We start from the raw sequence: 21,866 nt of genomic DNA, 5'->3' as shown, positions 1-21,866 counted from the left end.
ACCAGTAGAAAAGATTCTCCTTTTGGGGCTGTCTCTGGTTGGTACTTATTAGTCCAAAATGCTTCAGCAGATCTTGCACAAGTTCTTAGAATCTTTGGAATTCTATGGTTGCATTAATAACAAGCTGAAGGCAAATATATCTGAACTGAATTCTTTCTCCTAATCATAAACCAGGGAAATGCAGACAATACCATCGATTGCAATTATTCTTCTTATTTTCCTCCTCCATGATCTATCTCTTCCCAAACCCAGTACTTAGTCAAGCAATAGCAGGCATAAGGCTTAAAGCATTCAGATATTAAAGCAAGGGACACTGTTGTAGATTCCAACACCATCTTAATTTATCAGCATAACTCTCGATCAGGGGTGAAATTCAGCAGGTTCTGACAGGTTCTGGAGAACTGGTAGCGGAAATTTTGAGTAGTTCGGAGAACTGGTAAATACCACCTCTGGCTGGCCTCAGAGTGGGGTGGGAATAGGGATTTTGCAGTATTCTTCCCCTGCCACCGTCACCATGCCACGTCCACAGAACTGGTAATAAAAATTTTGAATTTCACCACTGCTCTCGATTCTTACGTGGCTTAAAGAGATTCTGAGGAAATGGAGAAAACAGCATCTATAACCGCAAGCAAAATCTTTGCAATGACATTGAAGATCCACAACTCTAATAACATGAAAATCACCCACAAAGATTCAGTGAGAATTTTGCTTGACCATGCTGTTACTAAAGTCAGAAAGCCTTACGGAGAATTGACTTCCTCTATCTAATTTCAATATCTGACAAGACATTAGATTTCTAGATTTGTATACTTCTGAAATAATTCAGAAGAATTAAGTCAGGTTGATTCTAGTGTGAGCACATCATCTCTCTAATTTTCATTAAAGGGATCCCCACTTTCTTCAGGTGTATGTGGGCTATTTTAATCTGAACAACAGAAATATGCGATGCAGAAGGTACACAATGTTTTTTCCAAATCATTTACAAAATGCAAAACTAGTGCAAAACTAGTCTAGACTGTTTCAGACAAAGAAAGCTAAATACATCCTTGCATCAGACATTCCTCTGAAATGAAGGGAATTCAGGAGTGATTACCTCAATCTAGTAGAGCCTTTTAATATATGAATCATATTTCAGATATATCCAATATGATGTGAATTTCAAGAAACCACAGCCTACATCCTTTAATGTCAAAAGTTAATAACTAAACCAGAATAGTTCACTTGACGGTATTAAAAAAAATCAAGGGGATTGTATGATGAGAAAGATATATAGCACTGAAAGATTCCCTAGATAGATGATTTAAAACAGGAAAAGAATTTTCAAGCACTTTTGTTATGTAATGCAGAGCAAACTCAATCAAATCAAATGAACAGAAGTTATGTTCTTGTGACTAACAAAACCCAGTACTTTCAATATTAAAAATGACTTTGCTAAATTATTTTTTTCCATTGTTCTTTATACAGTAAGCACTACACATTGTAGATCCAGGCAATCTCTAAGAAATAAGTTGGTCATTTTTTGTATCTGAAAGATTTCTTTTAAATTCTTTCTTTTGGATTATACTCTCTTTATTATGAAAATGTATTTCTATTGAGATGCAAATATATTACCTTTTTACCTGGAGGAACTAGATTTTGATTTGCTTTGACAAGGTGTGAAAGTGCTTTCTTTATGTTCTTTTCCTTCATGCTCTGCAATACAGCAGATGGAATAAAAGTTTCTAGTCCCCATTCTTTTCTGCAATTTAAAAGATATTTATAATTCACATTTCTATAAGAATTACCTATGTTTATAAGAACCCATGCAATCTGAGAAAATGGTTATACGGTCAAGCAAATATGGATTGTTTATCTATTTATGCTGTCAAAATTGTTCTTTTGTTTTTTTAAATTAAATATTCTTCTAAATTTATAGTGTATTCTTTATAATTATAGAATACAATATTATATTATATTATACTATATTATATTATATTATACACCGTAATCGAAGAATACAATCTTATATTATAAGCGCCATGGTGGCACAAACTTAAAATCTTAAAGAACTTGAAATAAACCACAAAAAGCTAAAAAAGATTTTGATCTTAAAAAGTTGCAAATGCATTGAGGCTCCCGTTAAATTTTAGAGTATTTAGTTTTACTCTAATATTTTGGAATTAACTATTAAAAATAGCTTCTCATGGGAACCAGATTTATTTTGCCTACCTAGTTCATAATAAAGATAAGCAACTTTATCATTTTGGACTTGGACAGGATTAAAAATTTTCAATAGAAGGGGAAAAAAGGCTGTTTTTGTGCTGATTAAATGTGATTTAAAACTGACACAAAACATAAAATTGGAAATATCTTTGAAGACCATTAGAAGTAAAAGAAAGGAATATAAAGGTGGTTTATTTGTTCAAGATTCAAATAAGAGATTTATTTCAAAAAGTTCTAGCAATCCTGTATGGACCTGTATGACACCAAGATAGAAATGTTGAGATTTTATAGATATGTTGATAGATAAGGAATGGGATATGGGATGTAAAGATGTCTGCTGCTAACCTTATGGGAACGAAGACTTATTACATTTGTCCACACATGTTATAATAAAGGTTGGAAGTAATTTTTAATACATATTTTTCCTTTATCATATCCTTTTTTTCCTGCACTTTTTATTCTTTTTTACCATTTTTTTCTTTTTTTAAAGTTTCCATTATTTTTAGTACTGTAATTAAATTCCTTAAAAAATGATATCCAAATAAAACAATACTGTTTCAAGGATATTAAAAGGTAAATCAAACAGTAAATCAGAAATGATGTTGGTGAGGAAGTTCCAATGGTATAACTTAAATTGATTTGACAATCATCTCCAAGTATAAAATACGAGTTAAATTTACTTAAATTCTCATATTAACATAAATATTTTTAAGAGGGTTTTTTTTCCAAATAGAACCATTAAATTTTACAGTAGCATTAATTTCATTACAAATTTCATATCTCTAATACTCACATGTTATGAAACTTCTATTCTATACTTACTCGATGTACTTTAGAGAAATTTTTTGAGAGTGTTTTGTGGTCACTGTTGCAATATACATTTGTAATGCTGCCAATCTCAGTGCAATATCATATTTTAGCTCAGGCCCAAACCTCTCCTGAACCACATCATTACAGCTCTGTCAAAAAACCAGCAGAGGGAGTATCAAGCTTAAGCATCTTTTTAAAATATTGCATTATGACTATCTCTTCTCCAAAAGGCAAGCTCATAATGATTGGGAACTAACACTGCCAGACAAACTATCGATAAATAAGTAGAGATAAAAAGGACAAATATATTAAGTTGATTAATTTGGAGTAACCAGAATAACTTTTATTTTAGTGTTTACAGTGCTAAGAGCAACCTATTCTAAACCAGACCCTTTCAGATTCACAGGAAGTACAAACTCCAGAAAATGTAACAGATTAAAATAACAACAACAAGTGTGAAATCTAGCTCTTCTGTATTTCAAAATCATCAGCATGGATGCCAAAATCCTTTGTGTTGTTTTTATTGATATTCCCATTGTAATCAAAATATTTTTTTAAAAATTAATTGCAAGGAAGCTTCATAAAAAGAACCACGTGAGTCACTTTATTGACATTTCATCGTGCTGTTTTCAACTCTGTAATATACCTGTACGTAGAGATATTCAAAGGCAACCACATCCCGTCGTAAAAGGTCAATAGGATCCTTTGGAACAAAACTGACTCTGAACAGGCATCTCATTTTATGGGAGCTTGGCCTTTGGGTCACCTAGAGAAACAAAATACTTTCATTATAATTCAGAGACATTGCCCTCCAAACTGTGCAAAATAAACCATGAATTTTCTGTTTTTCTCCATATTACTTTATATTGAGTAGCCAAGGCAATGTTAATCAGAGTGTACTTAAAAATGCTTAGCCAATTCTAAGAAAAAGCATTTCAACACCAGAGACAGGTATCGTTTACAGTATCAACCAAGGATGGAAATTTCCTAGAATCCGTATGGGTCAATATAAAAGGAAAAAAGAATGACATTGCTGTAGGCAAATACCGTATTAAAGAACACCCAACCAAGCAGAAGAAATAGATGAACTCTTTGCTAATCAATTAACAAATGTATGTAGGAAACATATCACAGTAGTAATGGGGGACTTTACCTACTCTGATATCAATTGGTAGACAAACTCTGCAGCAAGTGGGAAATCAAACAGATTCCTAATCAATTTAGTGGATAACTTTGTCATCCAAAAGGTAGAGGAGGGAACTAGGGGAAAAGCTATATTGGACCTACTTTTTATTAGTAGAGAAGAAGTGATAAAGGAAGTTGAAGTTGCCAGAACTTTGGGCGAGAGTGACCATGTCATATTGGAATTCAATATAATGCAAACACAAGCAATAGAACATAATCCACCCAGTATCTCAAACTTCAACAGAGCTGATTTTAATAAATTCAGAGAGAGCCTAAGAAAAATTCCATGGATGAAAATTCTAAAAGGGAAAACAACGCAAGAAGCATGGGAAACACTGAAAGATTTGACCATAAAAGCCCAACACAATACCACTGAAAAAGCAAAACAAGAAATCCAGGAAGAAACCAGCATGGTTGCACAAAGATCTCTCTGAAAGACTCAACTGAAAGACAAAAAGGATAATTTAAAAAAGGGAAAGAGAAACACATAACTAAGGCAGAGTATCAACAGATAACCCAAATCTGCAAAGATGAAGTCAGGAAAGACTCAAAATTAACAAAGACTTGCAATAAAAGTCAAAGAAAATAAAAAAAAATGTTTCGACAGATAAATTACAAGAAAAAAAGGTCAAGGAAACATCGGTCCACTAAAGAGAGAAGAGGGCAAGGAAATAACAGGTAGTAAGAGAAAGCAGAACTGGTTAACTTATTCTTTGCATCAGTCTTCACACACACAAAAACCACAAAATCTACCAAAATATAACTGTAAAAGACACACTAAAAATTAAAATTAAAATAAGCAAGAAAATGGTAAGAGAAGACCTGCCTGATCTTGAATATAAATCACCTGCACCTGAGAAAAAACAATGGATGGAAACTATTCAAAAAGCGAAGCAACTTGAAATTAAGGAGAAACTTCAATAACAGTGAGAACAATTAACCAGTGGAACAGCTTACCTTCAGAAGTTGTGGGTACTTCTGTGAGTGGGTAAATCACTAGAGGTTTTTAAGAAGAGACTGGACAGCCACTTGTTTGAAATGGTATAAGATCACCTGCTTGAGCAGCGGGTTGGACTAGAAGACCTCTAAACTCCCTTCCAGCTCTATTTTGATTATTATTATAAACTGGATGACAGAGAAATGTTTATTTGAGTCTGGAAAAGAACCATTCTCATTATCATATATGCTTTTAAATCTATAGATAAATCTACAGACTTCCTTCTTTTAAATATCTTATAAATATAGGAGAAGTACCTGTTCTAACCTTCTAACATTATTGGATACACCATGTGGAAGAAAAAGAAAACAGTGTCCTTCCCAAAATGAGTTTAATTTGACTAATCTGATTTTGCCCTCAGTTTAGAAAATTCAAGGGTCCAAGATTCTACTGCATGACTACTGCTACAGTGCTGGTCACAGTTCCTGTTAATTTGCACTGGGAGAAAAGGTGTTATTGCCACCCCTGAGAGAATTCTATCCACTGGGAATAGTTGGAAAAATGTGGCAGAAACCTAAGCTTTGAAACATGGTAGAATCAAATCTTTTCCTTCTCTATCTTGCTATTTCTCTTGGCCTGATTTGTTAAATTATGCAATCCTTGAGATAGCAGAAGGCTTTTCCTAGAGGCCAGTTGAATATTTCAGAGATATGCAAACTTGGGAGCTGCCGTTGAATATTTCTAGCACTAAGGTGTTTAAAAATGCAATTTGAGAGTTCAGATAAGCTGTCTCTCAACAGCAATATTATTTACAGATGTATTTATTTATTGAAATAATGTATATTTTGCTCCGTCCATTTTTTCCTGTTATTTGTTATTTGAGGTTTTATTTCTTAATTTAAACCACCTATACCATCTGCTTCTATAGATCAACTTTCCTTAATCTGGTGTCCTACAGATGTTGAGACAACAATTCCTTTGATAAGATTAGAATTTTAGGAATGGCCTCCAATCCCCAGGAGACTCTGCTATCCATCAGACACCTTGCATTGCTGCAATACCACCACCAGCTTGAGGCACAGGTGACCAATTTGCAGAATGTCACAATAAAAAAAATCCAAGCAAGGGTCATACTACCATAGTAAGCAAGCTTCTAAGAATCTCGTAGTGCTGTGTCTAGAATATTTCAGATTCTTAATGATAAATAAATGAAATCACTCAGAATTTTTGTCTGCAGCTTCAATTATCAAAATAGGTAGATTATAGTTTTCCCGAATAAGACATCACGTTTTGTTTTAAAAGATTCAGGGTAATTAGAGATGTGCACAAAATGGTAAAAAAAACTGCTTTGAACTTAGAAAAGGTTACTCCATTCTGGAAGTTCTGCCAGATTGGGTCAGCTGCAGGTTAACAGAAATAAGGCCCAGATTGTTTTGGTTGTCCTGAGTTTTGGGGGAAAGAAAATCTGGATAGTGTGAGTAAGGTAAAAAAAAAGTATCTTCTCTCGACCCTCTCTTTCTCTTCCTATAGCCAGTGAGCTACCCACATTTAATCTTCCCAGCATCTGAACTTCATCCTTACCTTAACCCTCAAACTGACTTTACTGCTATCAGCCTTGTCTCAGCAGAGCACTTGCTTGCCCACATGTGTTTGAGTTGCCCAATATCCCTCCCCTGTGTTCTCTTCATTTCCTCTTCCAATGTCCTTGGTTTTTTCTCCCGATCATTCCCCAAATTATTCTGCCAAGAATAACTGTTTCAGTGAGTGATCAAAGCAAAATAGCCCAATTTAAAGATTAAAAAAAGAGAAATGCATTTTTCTTTTGGAGATGGACTATAATTATTCAGTTGGTTTATACATGAAATATTTTTACTTTTCTATGGGGAACCTTTTTAGAACTCCTGGCAATAAAATGAGGTGAATAGGGGGAAAGTCAGATTGCTTTAACTCTGAAATCTCTAAGACAAAATGACACCTAAAACAGACATCGATTACGGATATGTGTGGGCATGAAAAACACCAATAACCAATGATGAATAGCTACAAATGGCTATTTGAAAATTTTAGTTGGCAATTTCTCAATCTTATCACAAAAGTCATCATGAAATATGGCAGCTAAAACCATGATAAGCCTGAAATGTTTTGGAAAAAGTCTTTTAGACAATGAAATAATCTAATAACAATATACAGTATACCTGGAAAAGGATTTTGGGGAAAAAAAGAAAATACTGCTAATAATAAAAAAATGGGAGAGGTCTATTATGTTTTGCAGTTGTATATACCAATGACAACGAAATATTGTGTGGACAAAAGGAAAATGGACAAATATAAACATAATCTAGAAACTGATATTTTACACACAGTGAGGAAATTGAAAGTGAAAAGATTGGATATATCAGCAATTATGAAGTATGAGGATATTTCCATTCAAGTATGAAGTACTTACTAGAAGAAATATAAAAGTTTTAGAATAACTAGCACATTCAACCATTATTGAATGTTATTGAAAAATTGGCAGGGAAATCTGAAACATGCAATGCCTACAAAAAAACGAAAGAATTATTGTGAGCTAGAAAAATTCTGAGGAAAGAGTAAGCCAATAGTAAGGTGATGGACTCAGTTATACTGGTGGTATTAGAATACCATTACCATTAGAAGACTTTCAAGGCCTGACTAGGGACAGAATATCATGAAGAAAATCTACTTATGCCCGTGATGGCGAACCTATGGCATGCATGCCACAGGTGGCACGCAGAGCCATTTGTCAGGGCACACGAGGTGTTGCCCTGTCAGCTCTGGTGCCCATGTGTGCACTGGTCAGCTGACTTCAGCTTTCTTTTGAGGCCATTTTTTGCTCTTCGGAGACTTCCCTGAAGCCTCCGGAGCACGAAAAAACAGCGCTATGGCCAACCTGGAAGTTTGGGAACGGACTTCCGGCTTGCTCATTGGGCCATTTTTCATCCACCGTTGCCTTCAGGAGGCTTCCCTGAAGGCTCTGGAGGGCGAAAACACAGCCCTATGGCCAAACCGGAAGTTCGGGAATGGACTTCCAGTTTGCTTGTAGGGCCGTTTTTCACCCTCTGTTGCCTTCAGGAGGCTTCCCTGAAGGCTCAGGAGGGCAAAAAATGCCCCACGGCCAAATCGGAAGTCACTTCCGGTTTGGCCATAGGTCCGTTTTTTGCCCTCCAGAGCCTTCAGGAGGCTCCTGATGGCTCCAGAGGGCGAAAAACAGCCCTACGGCCAAACTGGAAGTCACTTCCAGTTTGGCCATAGTGTCATTTTTTTCCCTCTGGAGCCTTCAGGACGCTTCCCTGACCGTAAGGCTGTTTTTTGCCCCTGAAGCCTCTTGAAGGCTCCGGAGGGCGAAAAACAGCCCCACAAGCAAACTGGAAGCTCCTGAAGCCTCCAGAGGACCTCCCAGGGGGGAGGCTGTTTTCACCTTCCCCAGGCTCCTAGAAAGCCTCTGGAGCCTGCAGAGGGCGAAAAAAGAATGCCAAAAGTGGGAGAGAGTGCTGGTTGCACACACATGCGCACAGATGGGGGAAGCATGCGCATGTGTGGCATGCCCAGGCACAATCCCCCTGCACTCCCCCTGATTTTGGCACGTGAGCCAAAAAAGGTTCGCCATCACTGACCTATGCAGTAACTGGAAGATGACATTAATGGGATATAATCAATCAGATAAATTCTGCAAAGCAAAGTATGGGCAAATGCAAAAGCAAGAATAGGAAACCTTTTGGACACCTACTAAAAACATACTTCTGACAAAGGAGGCATTAAAAAGTACTGACCCAAAGGGTGTCCATATTTCTTCTACTGTCATATTCAAAATTTGTCTTATTTCCAGTTTATAAACAACTGCACGGAAATACACTTATTAGGTGAGTATTTTGACCATATCATTTTAATATGATATGTTAATATCATATGTTCCACCTCCAAACTTGAATGCTTAGTCTTAGTGGATAAGCATATCAGGTGATGTGTATTTGTGTAATGTTGGAGGATGTGGCCTAAGGTGATCAACACCCTATTATCAAGGTGTGTAAAATTAATAGGTATGGTAGGTTCTTTTCCTCAGGCAAAATGGGCCAAAAAAAGAGATGTAACTGACTCTGAAAAATCAAAATTGAAAAAAGCCTTTCAGAGGGATGCAGCACTCTTGAAATTGCTAAGACCTTGGAGTTTGATCACAAAACTATCAACCATTTTGTTTCAAATAGTCAATAGGGTCGGAAGAAATGTGTTGAGAAAAAAAGATGCACATTAACTGGCAAAGTTTTGAGAAGAATCAAATGTGAAGCTACCAGGAACCCATTATCCTACATATTCCAGAACTGCAACCTACCTGGAGTCCCCAGAAGTACAAGGTGTTCAGTACTCAGACATGGCCAAGGTATGGAAAGCTGAAACCCCACCACTGAACAAGACATATAAGTTGAAATGGCAAGACTGGACCAAGAAATATGTGAAAATAGATTTTTCAAAGGTTTCATGGACTCTTGACGGACCAGATGGATGGGCCCGTGGCTGCATTAGTAATGGGCACAGAGCTCCATTTCAAATTAGATGCCAGCAAGGTAGAGGTGGGGTATTGGTATGGGTTGGTATTATGAAAGATGAGCTAGTTAGACTTTTTCGGGTTGAAACTGACACTCCATGAATTGAAGGCTTATGACTGTTATTGAAAAGGAGGATGGCTATATTGGTCACTGATTTGTTTTGAAATGTCACAAATGTTTATTTGTACGTTTTGAATTGTTTGTTTATTATTCTCACTTTAAGAGATGTAAATAAATGAGTTGAGCAAATTTTCATTTTTCATTTAGTTGTATAATAATTCTGCACATTAATAGTTGCCCAAATATAGTGCACACATAGGTATTTTCCTAAGAAAGCCAAAGCTTCACTTTTACTTTCTTAAATATTCAGGTTTGAGGTTTATTAACATTTTAGATGGAATGAGAGCATTGTAGTTGTTCAATAATAAAGTTAATCTTTCAAAATACAACTTAACTAATAATTGTGCAGGGTAGTAAATATGCATTCAAATTTGAGGAAAAGTACTGACTTTAATTTTCTACATGTAGATGTCAGCTTCTCTTCCATTAGGGAATTAAGTGAAGCACATAATATCATTAGAGGTGCCTCAACTTTTGCATATAACTGTCTCTGTACAAAGTTTATCTTTCTGCATAATCATAAAGTATACTACTTATTTTGAAAGATACTTGATTCCAGTTTTGAGGCAAATATGTCTACTTTCTGAAAATGTTTTAGTCTATACAATATAAATTTTAATATTTTAGTTCAATTAGAAACAGATTCAATGTTCTATTTTATTTTACTGGGACTTCTATGTTGCTCCAATCCAATAGGACTCTGAGTGGCTTACTTTCTCTTCTAATTAAAATACCACATCATAATAAAATTAAGGAATTAAACAAAATAATAACAAGAATAAAATGCTAAAGAAAAAACTAAAAATTACTGAGAACAGAATATTCAAACACGGGCCAAGAAAGCGGTTCTAACTTATTCTAGATGCTCTCTTAGGACTTTCTTTAAAAGCTGAAACATAAATGGATGGGAGGTGGACTTGATTTTTTTTAAAAAATAATTTTATTTATAGTTTTTTTCTTTAACATCCATAAATGCTTAGTGAACAGTGTATTGTCTGGGTTGATGTACTTTATACACAATACAAATAACAATAATAATACTGTTGAGATACACATACCAATAATCTTTCAACTTCTAACATTTATAGTAATTATAATATATTCTATTATCTATCAGTATACTTAATACTATTTCCCAATTTCTACATTCTACCTCTATTTTCTAACCCTTCATGGAGCAATTACCATATTAAGAAGTATTCTATATCTATCTGTCATCTGTTGCCCTTTTTAGTATTTCAACTCTTATTGACAAATCTCCAAGACTTGATTTTTATGGAAGATAATTCATGAATGATATATCCATGCAAGTTGCTGAAACCTTGAAAGACAATCAAGCGCATCTCCACTTCAAAAAAAATTCTAATATGTTCCTTAAGGAGCAAATTAGATCTATTGCCCACTAGAACAATCCTGTATACTCCAAAGCTGAAAATCGGCAACCAGACTGACCACCATGTGCAACGCAGTTTGTAGAACCTTCAACAAATACTGCTGTACATGGTTTTTTTTTTCTGCTAAGACTATTTCTACTTATAGGAATATCCATAAGCATCTTTAATTCATGATATTCTTACTTAATATACCTGCCTCTTGTAAGCCATTTAAATGGAAGTGTTCTAGAAATAATATCAATAACAATACTGCTTTCTAAAAAAAAATTCAAAGGTCATTTTTTAACCAACTACAGCTTAAAAATCCACATTATACATATAATTGAATTATTAAACAAACCTGAGTTAGTGTCTCTTGTTCATGGAGCAAGAGAAGTTTAGTTCCAGACCCATCTGTTTTTTGTTCCAGCATCAGAGAAAAATGTTCAATACACTTGATTGAGAGTTTTTCTTGAAGGGTTAAGATGACATCCTTTATGATACAAGATTAAAATGAAAAAGGAGAAATGAGATAAAAATAAAGAGCTAGAATTCAGCGTTTTGTAAATTCTCTGTTGAATGCAAGCAACTGGTATGTATAACCTGTTAATTTTCCAGAGAAGAATAATATATTTATTTAAACAAAACCTCATCTTTACATGTTCTTTGTTGTGATTTTTTTTATAATTGGAACTTGTTCTTAGATAATGACCCTAATTCTAGGCTTTTAACAGGTAGTGTAATTCCACAGATGTTATAGAGCAGGGATGCTGAACTCACATCGTCACAGCAGTGTCACATGACATATCAGGACTTTGTCCCTTCACTAAACCGGGTGTGGGTGTGACCAATGCATGACACATACAGCCCATAAATTATGGGCTCAATTGTGGTCATACGTTGAGGAGAGGTCAGGCATGACAAGGAGTGGCTGGGAGGAGAGGGGTGAGGCAGGGCCAGGCGTAGCAAGGCACCCCTCAACCTGAGTGACATTGAGTTGGTCACGCCCACCCAGTCACATGACCACCCAGCCACACCTACCCAGCCGGTGATTAGGGCAGAGAACTAGTTGTTAAATTATTTGAATCCCACCACTGGTTGTAAGTCAAGGACTACCTGTACACTCAAAATAAAAGAGGCCATTCTCAAATACATGGAAGTACAAACATTTTGTTTCTTTGCTTCAGTGTTTCCATATTTCCATATTCATATTACCAAAACCAATAGGGAATAAAGACAAAGAAAAGTACCTATACTCTGAAAAGTAGCAACACTTTACTAACTTTACTGCATTGTATGGGGCTTAGCGGATTACCTAAACTATGCTTTGGCAAATTATATCAGATTGATAAAATAAAGATTTTGTAAAGTAGAAACCAAACTACAGGATGCATTTTATATTTTAATGCTCAGTGGCAGTCAAGCATAGGAATATACTGGAAGCTCCTAATCTTGGCAGATGTGGCCCTTAATGTTAGCATTGGGAATTGAATTTTTTTTCTGACCAAAGAACATTTGAAAAGTAGATGCTTTTATATTGGGAGTAGATGACTGAAAGACCTAATGGAGAATTTTGAAAAATAACTCACAACCTCCTTCTATTATGGATAGATGCTGTCACCTGAATCTGAGTCAAACCGCAACTGTTCAGGCAGTGCTCCTTCCTTCCCCTTGTGCTTTCATATGATATTGTCACAGCAAAAGTTTTATGAAATGTGTGAAAAACATTGAATTGCTTATAAACAATGACAACGTTCAAAGACCAGTAAGGATTCCACCATCTTCTCTAGCAATTTTATGTAGTAGACAATGTGGGGAAATTGCAGATTGGATACATATTTATGTGGTCTTTTCATATTATTAAATCTATATTTCCATTTCATTGTGTTATTTACATGATGGGAGATAAGGGAAACAATGAACAAGGTTTGATAAACCGCACAAGGTGTGTGTGTATGTGTGTGTGTTTGTGTGTATTACAGAGGTCTACATAATTTTCAATTAAGCTGCAGTCATTAAAATGACCCCTATTACTAATTATGAATGCTACATTAGATTTTATGAGCATGAAAACAATTCAAATCTTCTTAGGCCTTTAATTCACATTCCACAAAGTTACCCACCCCCTGGCAATACAAGTTCAGATTCTATACATGAGGGTTTTACTGTAAATATAATGTTTTCTTATTTTAAAATATTATAGAGATTTCATGTAATTTTATTTTTAAAATGTATTCATTTTTCCAAGGAAAAACAGCTTACCTTTATAGAAGTACTGCAATCAAAGCGAAAAGATTTGGTTTGCCCATTTTCAAGATATACTTTCAGAACATTTGGCATAAAAAGAAGTGAATTATCTTTAACTGTTTCCTGTTCAAAAAATAATAGGGTAAGAATTATCATATTGTCTTAAAATTAATCTAAATTTTATAAAAAATCATAATAGACACAACAAAAGCCTTACGTACACAGAACCTTAAATGTATTGAATCTCACAAAAGAAAATAATTAGTTTTGTTTTAAAGATAATATTAAATGGTTATTTTCACATAAAGGTTTGACTTACAAACTATTCGTCAAGATGATAAAATTCTAATACCCTGATTACTCTACTCTTTAATTAATTTGTGAGCTTGAACCTTGGGATGGAATTTGTTTTCATAAACCTGGATTTACTTCAGAAACAGTATCCCTATAAGAAACAGTTTTTAAAATAGAAACCATGTATCATGGAGTTAAAAAAAGAAAATGAAAAATCCCAAATATTTGCAATTGACATGCTGTTCTATCCCTCTGAATATTCCAAGTTCACCAGTGACAATAACTCCAGGCGGTCCAGACATTGCAATGATCCAGCATGCCAACTTTCTCTCTCTTTTAAATTGCAAAAACCCGTTCAGTGAGAAGCAAGAGAAGAGGAATCATTAATGTATTTGTATTTTTCACAGGAGTGAACACAAGGGCAAAATCGAGGAGTTGAAATCCAAAGATACCAGAACTGAAATGGCATTCTTTCAAACAAAGCATGTATAAATTCCTGTACCAGTCAATGATTCTTATGAATTATTCATACTGAGCTGCTGTTTACTTTGCCAAGAACTAAACACTTCATTGTGCCCTTGGTTTCATAACGCATTTCTTTAAATTATTAAAATGTCTCAGAAAAAAAACCACCTTTCTCCTGTACTTTCTGAAATATTTTATTACTCCAGAAAATCCACCCTGAAGATGTTGCGTGTCTCAACAGTCCCTTGACAATTTTTGAAATAATAAATGATAATTCAATTTTTAATTTGCTTTTTTTTTCAAAATGCAATGACCACACATGTTGTAAAATAATATATTTAAAAAATTGCACTTCATACAAACAATGATCATAGTGATTAACTCTCCAGTATATAACAGGTTCACATTAAATGTGTGTGATTTAATATTAGGTTCATTTAAGCAAACAGTCTAAAAGATACACAAAGGTAGTGGTGATTGTATCTTGTTTCTGATTTTACACGTTTGAATGTCTTTGTGTCTTTTATGTTTGTGCAGCGTGACTTTCACACCAGTAATAAATATATTGCTCATGCATGCATGAAACTTAAAATTTTGTAAAATGAAAGAATTAATCCCATTTTACCTAGTTAAAAAAGGGCTTAAAATTGCACTTACTGAAACTTGGCCATTAACAATGACCTCTTCTGAGAATCGAACTTTGACAGGATTGGACTTCAACCTGGCCTTTTTGGCAGCACTGATAAATGCTGACTTAGGAGACTGGAAAAAGAGGTACGAGAAAAGAAAGAGATCATTTGATTGGTACTTAACTCTCAACCTTTTGTACAGTAAAGCTAATAAAAATACTTGGCTCATTTTTACCATAGACCTTAATGCTTTTCAGTGTGCTATTATGTGAAGAAGGGGAGTAAAAACAATTCATGTTGTCCTCTTCAAAATATGGGATATAAATAAATACAAATATAAAACCTGATGTTGCCAATCTGTTTCTTTTGTTATCAAATCTGTACAAACAAATATGTTGGAAGTCAGTGTATATTTTCCACAATATCAATTAGAAATGAAAAAATACAGCCTATGGACCAGTGGTGGGTTGCAGGCAGTAGGCCCCAGTACAGGTGTACTGGAGTCTGCCCGGAGCATTGGGTACCGTTCTGGTACGGTGCTCCCGAGGGCCCACCCGCCCGCCCACGCGCCTTACCCTGTTTTAAAGCTATCGCCGCTTCCTCACACAGCGCGTACAGCACCTGTACGATGCTCTGCTGAACAGCTGGAGCGTCGCGGAAGCTTGCGGAAGCATCATTTGATGCTACAACGCATGCGCGTGCCGCATGTGTGCGCGTGCGCCACATGCGTGCATGTGGGTGACGCTGGGGCCGTTCCAACTGTACCGGTTGGAACCGAATCTGGAACCCACCACTGGACACACAGGATTTATGGGAGCTTAAGGCACCAACTCAGCTCTTAAAAAGCTTCTCTCTCAAATTGGAATCCCAGCCTCACCCACTTTTGGAATGTGGTCCTGGGCATGTGATGCCAATGAAAGTTGGGAATCATGAGTTAATGTCTTTCTGCAATAATAATTCCTGACTGGCAACCAGTCACTTGGAACTCTCACGTCAATGCTAGAATGAAAATCATTTGCATAGGCACTTCCCATAGTAAATGTTTAAAAAATACATAGACGTTTGTCTGAATTGCAATTAAAATTAACAAAATTACTAGATAGATAATTCTTTAAACATATAAATAAGTTAAAAATATAAAGGATTGCACCTAACATGTTAGTAGAATAAACGGTTATAGTAGTACAGATAGTCCTCAACTTACAACAGTACATTTAATGACTGTTCTAAGTTACAACAACACTGAAAGTGACTTATGACCATTTTCACACTTATGACCGTTGCAGCATCCCCATGGTCATATGTTCAAAATTTGGAAGCTTGGCAACTGACTCTTATTTATGACAGCTGCAGTGTGCCACGGAGCTTCCTACAAGCAAAGTCAATGTGAGAGGCAGATTCACTTAACAACCGTGTTACTAGCTTAGCAACTGCAGTGATTCACTTAACAACTGTGGCAAGAAAGATTATAAAATGGGCAAAACCTACTTAAATGTTTCACTTAGCAACAGAAATGTTCCTCATAAGTCGAGGACTACCTGTACTTGCTAGCATACTTTTAAAAACATAGTTGAAATAGGTTCACAAGACAGATTTATCTCCATTCCTGGAGATCTTTGGTGCCTCTGTATAGACACAAGGTATATAATTGTTGATTACATTCTAACGCTAACCTCATAAACATGTAATGTTTTCTTTAATGTTCAACTGTTCATATGTTCAGATTAAATAATATCAGTCATAAAAGCCAAATGGATTTGTGAGAGCAATTTTCTCAATTGCTTTAATTTTAATTAAAATGTTCATTTCTTCATATCTACAATGTGAGTATAAGAGTAACTATAAATTTATAAATGACTAATTTTTTAAGAATAATATAGTCTGGCTAAAATCCTTTGCTATTAATGAACTAAGCAGAAAGTATTTATTTTTGCAATATATTTATCAAGAAAACTAGAGTATTGATACAGCCTATAAAGATGGTATATAATAAAACAGCATAATGATTTGTTTTTTATGAGCAAAAATAAAACAAAAGCATGAATAGCCTACCCATGTTAGAAAAAAATACTTCTGCACTGATCTATGATGCCTTTCTCTAGCATGGAAGCAAACTGTCAATACAATATGAACATGCCAAGTAAAAGCAGTATATAGCTAATTAAACTACTGTGAGGAACTTATACTTTTATGCATCGTATATAAACTTCATACTACCAAAATATTAATCTACCATAGTTTGCTTAATCATGACCAATATACATAAAACCAATATACAGAAGAACTGATTAGTCTTCTACTTCCTTTTACTATCTTTTATTTCTTACCTTGTGGTGGGGAGAGGGAACCTTAAAGTTCCTTCTATGTCATATTTGAAGAAAATTGTGATTATTTTTTTTTAAACCCTCATATTAAAACAAAACAAAACAGAATACTCACACTCTCCTAGCTGTATCACAAAAACCAGAAACTGAAAAGTAGAAGCTCTATAGCTGTGATGGCGAACCTATTGCACGCTTGCCACAGGTGGCATGCGGAGCAATTTGTTAGGGCACGCCAGGTGTTGCCCTGTCAGCTCCACCTGACTTCGGCCTTCTTTTTTGCCCATTTTTCACTCTCTGAAGGCTTCACTGAAGCCTGCAGTGGGGCGGGAGAGGCTATTTTCGTCCTCCCCAGGCTCCTAGAAAGCTTCTGGAGCCTGGGGAGGGTGAAAAACGGGTCCATTGTATGCCAAAAGCAGGGGGGGAGGGCGGGGGTCTCATGAGCATGTACGCAGGGGTCTCACACATAGCATTATGGATGTGGGCATGCCCGCGCACTACCCCCCCTGCGCTTCCACCAACTTTTGGCACACGATCCAAAAAAGGTTAGCCATCACTGCTCTATAGGATTTCCCAACCTAACTTGGACAAATAAGCACTCCATCACTGAGAAGAGCAAATCAAATGCTGATAGAGTCCAAGAAGTGAGTAAAGATGAAGTGAGGAAAGCTAAAGCTCACAATGAAGAAAGGCTTGCCACAAAAGTAAAAAATAACAAAAAAAGCTTCTTCCAACATGTTAAAAACAAGAACAAAGTTAAGGAAACAATTGGTCCATTGCTGGGAGAAAGTGGCAAGAAGGTGACAAGCAACAGGGAGAAAACAGAACTATTTAACTCATGTTTTGCATCTGTCTTTACACAAAGGGATAAAACAGTCCAACCTATCAAAAACAGCACCACAAAAATCAGATTAGGAACACAATTTAAAATAGGGAAGAAAATGGTAAGTGAGCACCTGTCTACCCTAGACGAGTTCAAATCACCAGGACTGGATGGATTACACCCCAGGGTTCTGAAGGAACTGGCAGACGAGATCTCAGAACCTCTGAATTATATCTTTCAAAGATCCTGGAGCACTGGGGAACTACCAGAGAACTGGAAAAGGGCTGATGTGGTTCCCATCTTCAAAAAAGGGGAAAAAACAGATTCAGGAAACTACAGATCTATCAGCCTGACCTCAATACCAGGAAAGATTCAGGAAAAGATAATCAAGCAACGAATTAGCGAACACCTAGAAGCAAACAAAGTAATGGCCAAAAGCCAACATGGGTTTGTCAAAAACAGATCATGCCAGACTAATCTTATTGCATTCTTTGATAATGTGACAAAATTAGTGGACCAGAGGAATGCCGTCGATATAGTTTACTTGATAAGGTAAGGCATTTGATAAGGTAGACCATAACCTACTACTAGATAAAGTAGAAGAATGTGGGTTAGACAGCATCATGGATTCGTAACTGGCTGACCAACCGCACTCTTCATGGAGGAAAGTATGCAGTGAAGTACCCCAAGGCTCTGTTTTGGCCCAATATTCTTCAACTTCTTCATCAATGATTTGGATGAGGGAATAAATGGGGAACTCATCAAATTTGCAGATGACACCAAGCGGGCAGGAATAGCCAACACTCCAGAAGATAGGCTAAAGATACAGAAGGATCTTGACAAACTTGAACATTGGGCACTATCTAATAAAATGAAATTCAATGGTGAAAAGAGTTCTACATATAGGCAACAAAAACGAAATGCACAGGTATAGGTGGTACCTTGCTCAATAGTAGTAACTGTGAAAGGGATCTTGGAGTCCTAGAGGACAACCATTTAAACATGAGCCAGCAATGTACAGCAGCTGCCAAAAAAGTCAACACAGTTCTAGGCTGAATAAACAGAGGGATAGAATCAAGATCACGTGAAGTGTTAATACCATTTTATAATGCCTTGGTAAGGCCACACTTAGAATACTGCATTCAGTTTTGATCACCACGATGTAGAAAAGATGTGGAGACTCTAGAAAGAGTGCAGAGAAGAGCAACAAAGATGATTAGGGGACTGGAGACTAAAAAATATGAAGAACGGTTGCAGAAACTGGGTATGTCTAGTTTAATAGAAAGAAGGACTAGGGGAGACATGATAGCAGAGTTTCAATATCTCAGTGGTTGCCACAAAGAAGAGGGAGTCAAACTATTTTTCAAGGCACCTGAGGGTAGAACAAGAAGCAATGGGTGGAAACTAATCAATGAGAGAAGCAACTTAGAACTGAGGAGAAATTTCCTGACAGTTAGAACAATTAATCAGTGGAACAGCTTGCCTCCAGAAGTTGTGAATGCCCCAACACTTGAAGTCTTTAAGAAGATGTTGGATAGTGATTTGTCTGAAACGGTATAGGATTTTCCGCCTAGGCAGGGGGTTGGACTAGAAGACCTCCAAGGTCTTTTCCAACTCTGCTATTGTATTGTATTGTATTGTATTGTATTGTAAGTCACAACCAAGCTAGATGTATGCTTTCACAGTAATTCAATGCATATATGATTTATTTCCTCCTACTGGTCTTAGTTACCTGTACAGAAGAATGTTTATATTTAATTAATGTGATAAAGGTAGACTAGCCAGGTATGATATAACTCACTCTGGAAAATTTTACATAATCAGGTCTGTGGTCCAAGTTGCTTTTGATATTTTCCTTATAATATTAAAATTACTCTTTTTTCATAGTGTAGTTAAATTTCCACATGAAAAAATATGCTCAGCACTTAAATACAGTAAAGCTAGAGAGTTCAAGACAAATCCAACATTTCATTTCATGATCAGAAATGACACAGCACCTAAGGATGTCACTGTATTGCAGCTTGGGCAGATCTAATGTTTTGAAAATCGAAGGTGATACATATCCAGACATTTAGCTTGCTACAATTCTCGTACAAGCCTCCATTCCATGCTTTTTTAAGAGGGGCAGAACTATTTAAAATTATTTTATATAAATAGTGGAATAAAAATCTTCTAAGTTGTGGACCACACGCCTGCAGATAAACAGTCCTCACCACTAATTGCCATGTCACTTTGGCTTTCCAATATTTCTTATTAAATGTTTAGCTAGGATTTTAGTCTCCTGGAGCTAGCTCAGAAGGAATAAATACCCTATTGCTCTCAAAAAATATTACACTTTAAAATCAAATAGAAAGAATAAAGGTTTCTCTCTCTATATATAAATATATATAATATTAGAATTATAATAATTGAAACAAAAAGAGGAAATACTGATTTATAACTTTGACAATTTAAAAAAACTGAACAATATTCAGTCTCTTTGTCTTTAATGTTCATGCATGTTGGAAAATGTTTTTCAATTACTAATATACTGTTCCACTTTTGCATATTGTTATTTGATTTATTTTAGAAAATACAGTTCATATTTCACTAGTGCTCTTGATTATGCAGATTAGGAAAAGCAAGAATAAGAAGAGAAAAGCAGTAAACGTTGCTTGGAAACATTTTTTTTTAAATACTGCTACTTACAGGGTAAGGCTGAATAACAGTAAGGAGGATTGATTCTTTGCAGCTCCTGTAAATAAAAGAGATGAGAATGATTATTTGTATTTCATGTTCTTGAGATAACATCATTTTATTTTTAGATAAGAAAATTGCTATTTCACAATGGCATGTTTATTGCAGCACAAGAGTTTTGAAAATACACATTTCATTGAAAACCCACCCCCCTTTAAAACAGGGAGCTAATTTGTTAGTCAGAATGAGAGTAATGCTGATCAAGTAAATATCCCCTTCATCCTTAATTGGCTTCAGTGAATTTACTTAAGGCAAATGCATAAAGTAGGGTTGAGACATCCCATGTATTACATGAAATACCATTAGCTAGGGACCACTCGTGTGCATTCCATAGAGTTTATCTTGCAAGGTTATTTTGAGTCGGTTTGAGCTTACAGTTCCTAAGGAATTAGACAGTCTTAGCTATATCATCTGTACATTTTAATTCTTTGCCTGTAACGATCTGACAGACAGCAGTGTACAGATAATTGTTAATGAGAATGAGGCTTCCACTGACTTTAAAGAAGTGAGAGTATGCTTAATTATCAAAAAGCCTCCCTCATTCTGGCTATTCTGAATAATTTTTCATTTGTTATCATATGTTCTTTTTTTAGAGAAGGTTGCTGATCCTGGGATTACAGTTAAGGAGAAAGTGGATTGTCTGGAACCATTTCAATCAGAATTCAGATCTACTATGGATGGAAACTGTGTATCTCACTCTTGTAGATGATCTTGGTGACACCTGTATATGAAATTTTATATCCAGGTTTCACCAAGGTCAACTACACAAGAGTGACTCTTCCTGGTACTGAATAATTCAGCTGCATTCAGTACCATTCATCATGCCTTCTTTGCAAACAAGGATTAGGAATGGGGGCATTGTGCTGCAGTAGATCTCTTCATTCTTGAATGGAGTGGTCATTGCTTGCAGTGAGTGGTAATGGTCAGAAGTCAAGGCTTGGGTTTGGTCCTGGGTCTGACTATCTGGGAAATCACAAAGATTTATGTAGAGTTCTGCCACTGAAGGGATGTCATTTTTAGGGACCTTGCTTTTGCTCAATCAGTGATAGTCCCTTTCCTCTGAAAAACCTCTCTCGGTATATGGTTGGCCCATGGTGGGTTCCGGATCCCGTCACAACCAGTACGCTGTTATGGGGCTGGGCACCCACCACATGCACATGCA

The 21,866-nt window shown here is 35.9% G+C and overlaps 1 protein-coding gene across 2 annotated transcripts in view; it reads right to left on the bottom strand.

Annotated features, from left to right (window-relative positions):
• FRMPD4 (FERM and PDZ domain containing 4) overlaps positions 1–21,866 on the bottom strand; it is a 286,717-nt gene that overhangs the window by 12,213 nt on the left and 252,638 nt on the right. For both annotated transcript variants that reach the window (XM_087726190.1, XM_087726191.1), the window contains exons 5-11: positions 20,657–20,702; positions 14,853–14,957; positions 13,452–13,559; positions 11,551–11,682; positions 3,659–3,778; positions 3,025–3,161; positions 1,612–1,738 (exon numbers count right to left, since the gene is read on the bottom strand). In XM_087726190.1, coding sequence (XP_087582316.1) covers positions 1,612–1,738; positions 3,025–3,161; positions 3,659–3,778; positions 11,551–11,682; positions 13,452–13,559; positions 14,853–14,957; positions 20,657–20,702 — 775 coding nt within the window. The remainder of the gene's footprint in view (positions 1–1,611; positions 1,739–3,024; positions 3,162–3,658; positions 3,779–11,550; positions 11,683–13,451; positions 13,560–14,852; positions 14,958–20,656; positions 20,703–21,866) is intronic.

The sequence above is a fragment of the Thamnophis sirtalis genome, unplaced genomic scaffold (assembly GCF_051295495.1).
Source record: "Thamnophis sirtalis isolate CommonGarterSnake01/CBP01778 unplaced genomic scaffold, rThaSir2_p1.2 scaffold_12, whole genome shotgun sequence".
NCBI lineage: Eukaryota > Metazoa > Chordata > Lepidosauria > Squamata > Natricidae > Thamnophis > Thamnophis sirtalis.
The sequence above is the reverse complement of the archived record's forward strand: the minus strand, read 5'-3'. Positions and strand labels throughout refer to the sequence as shown.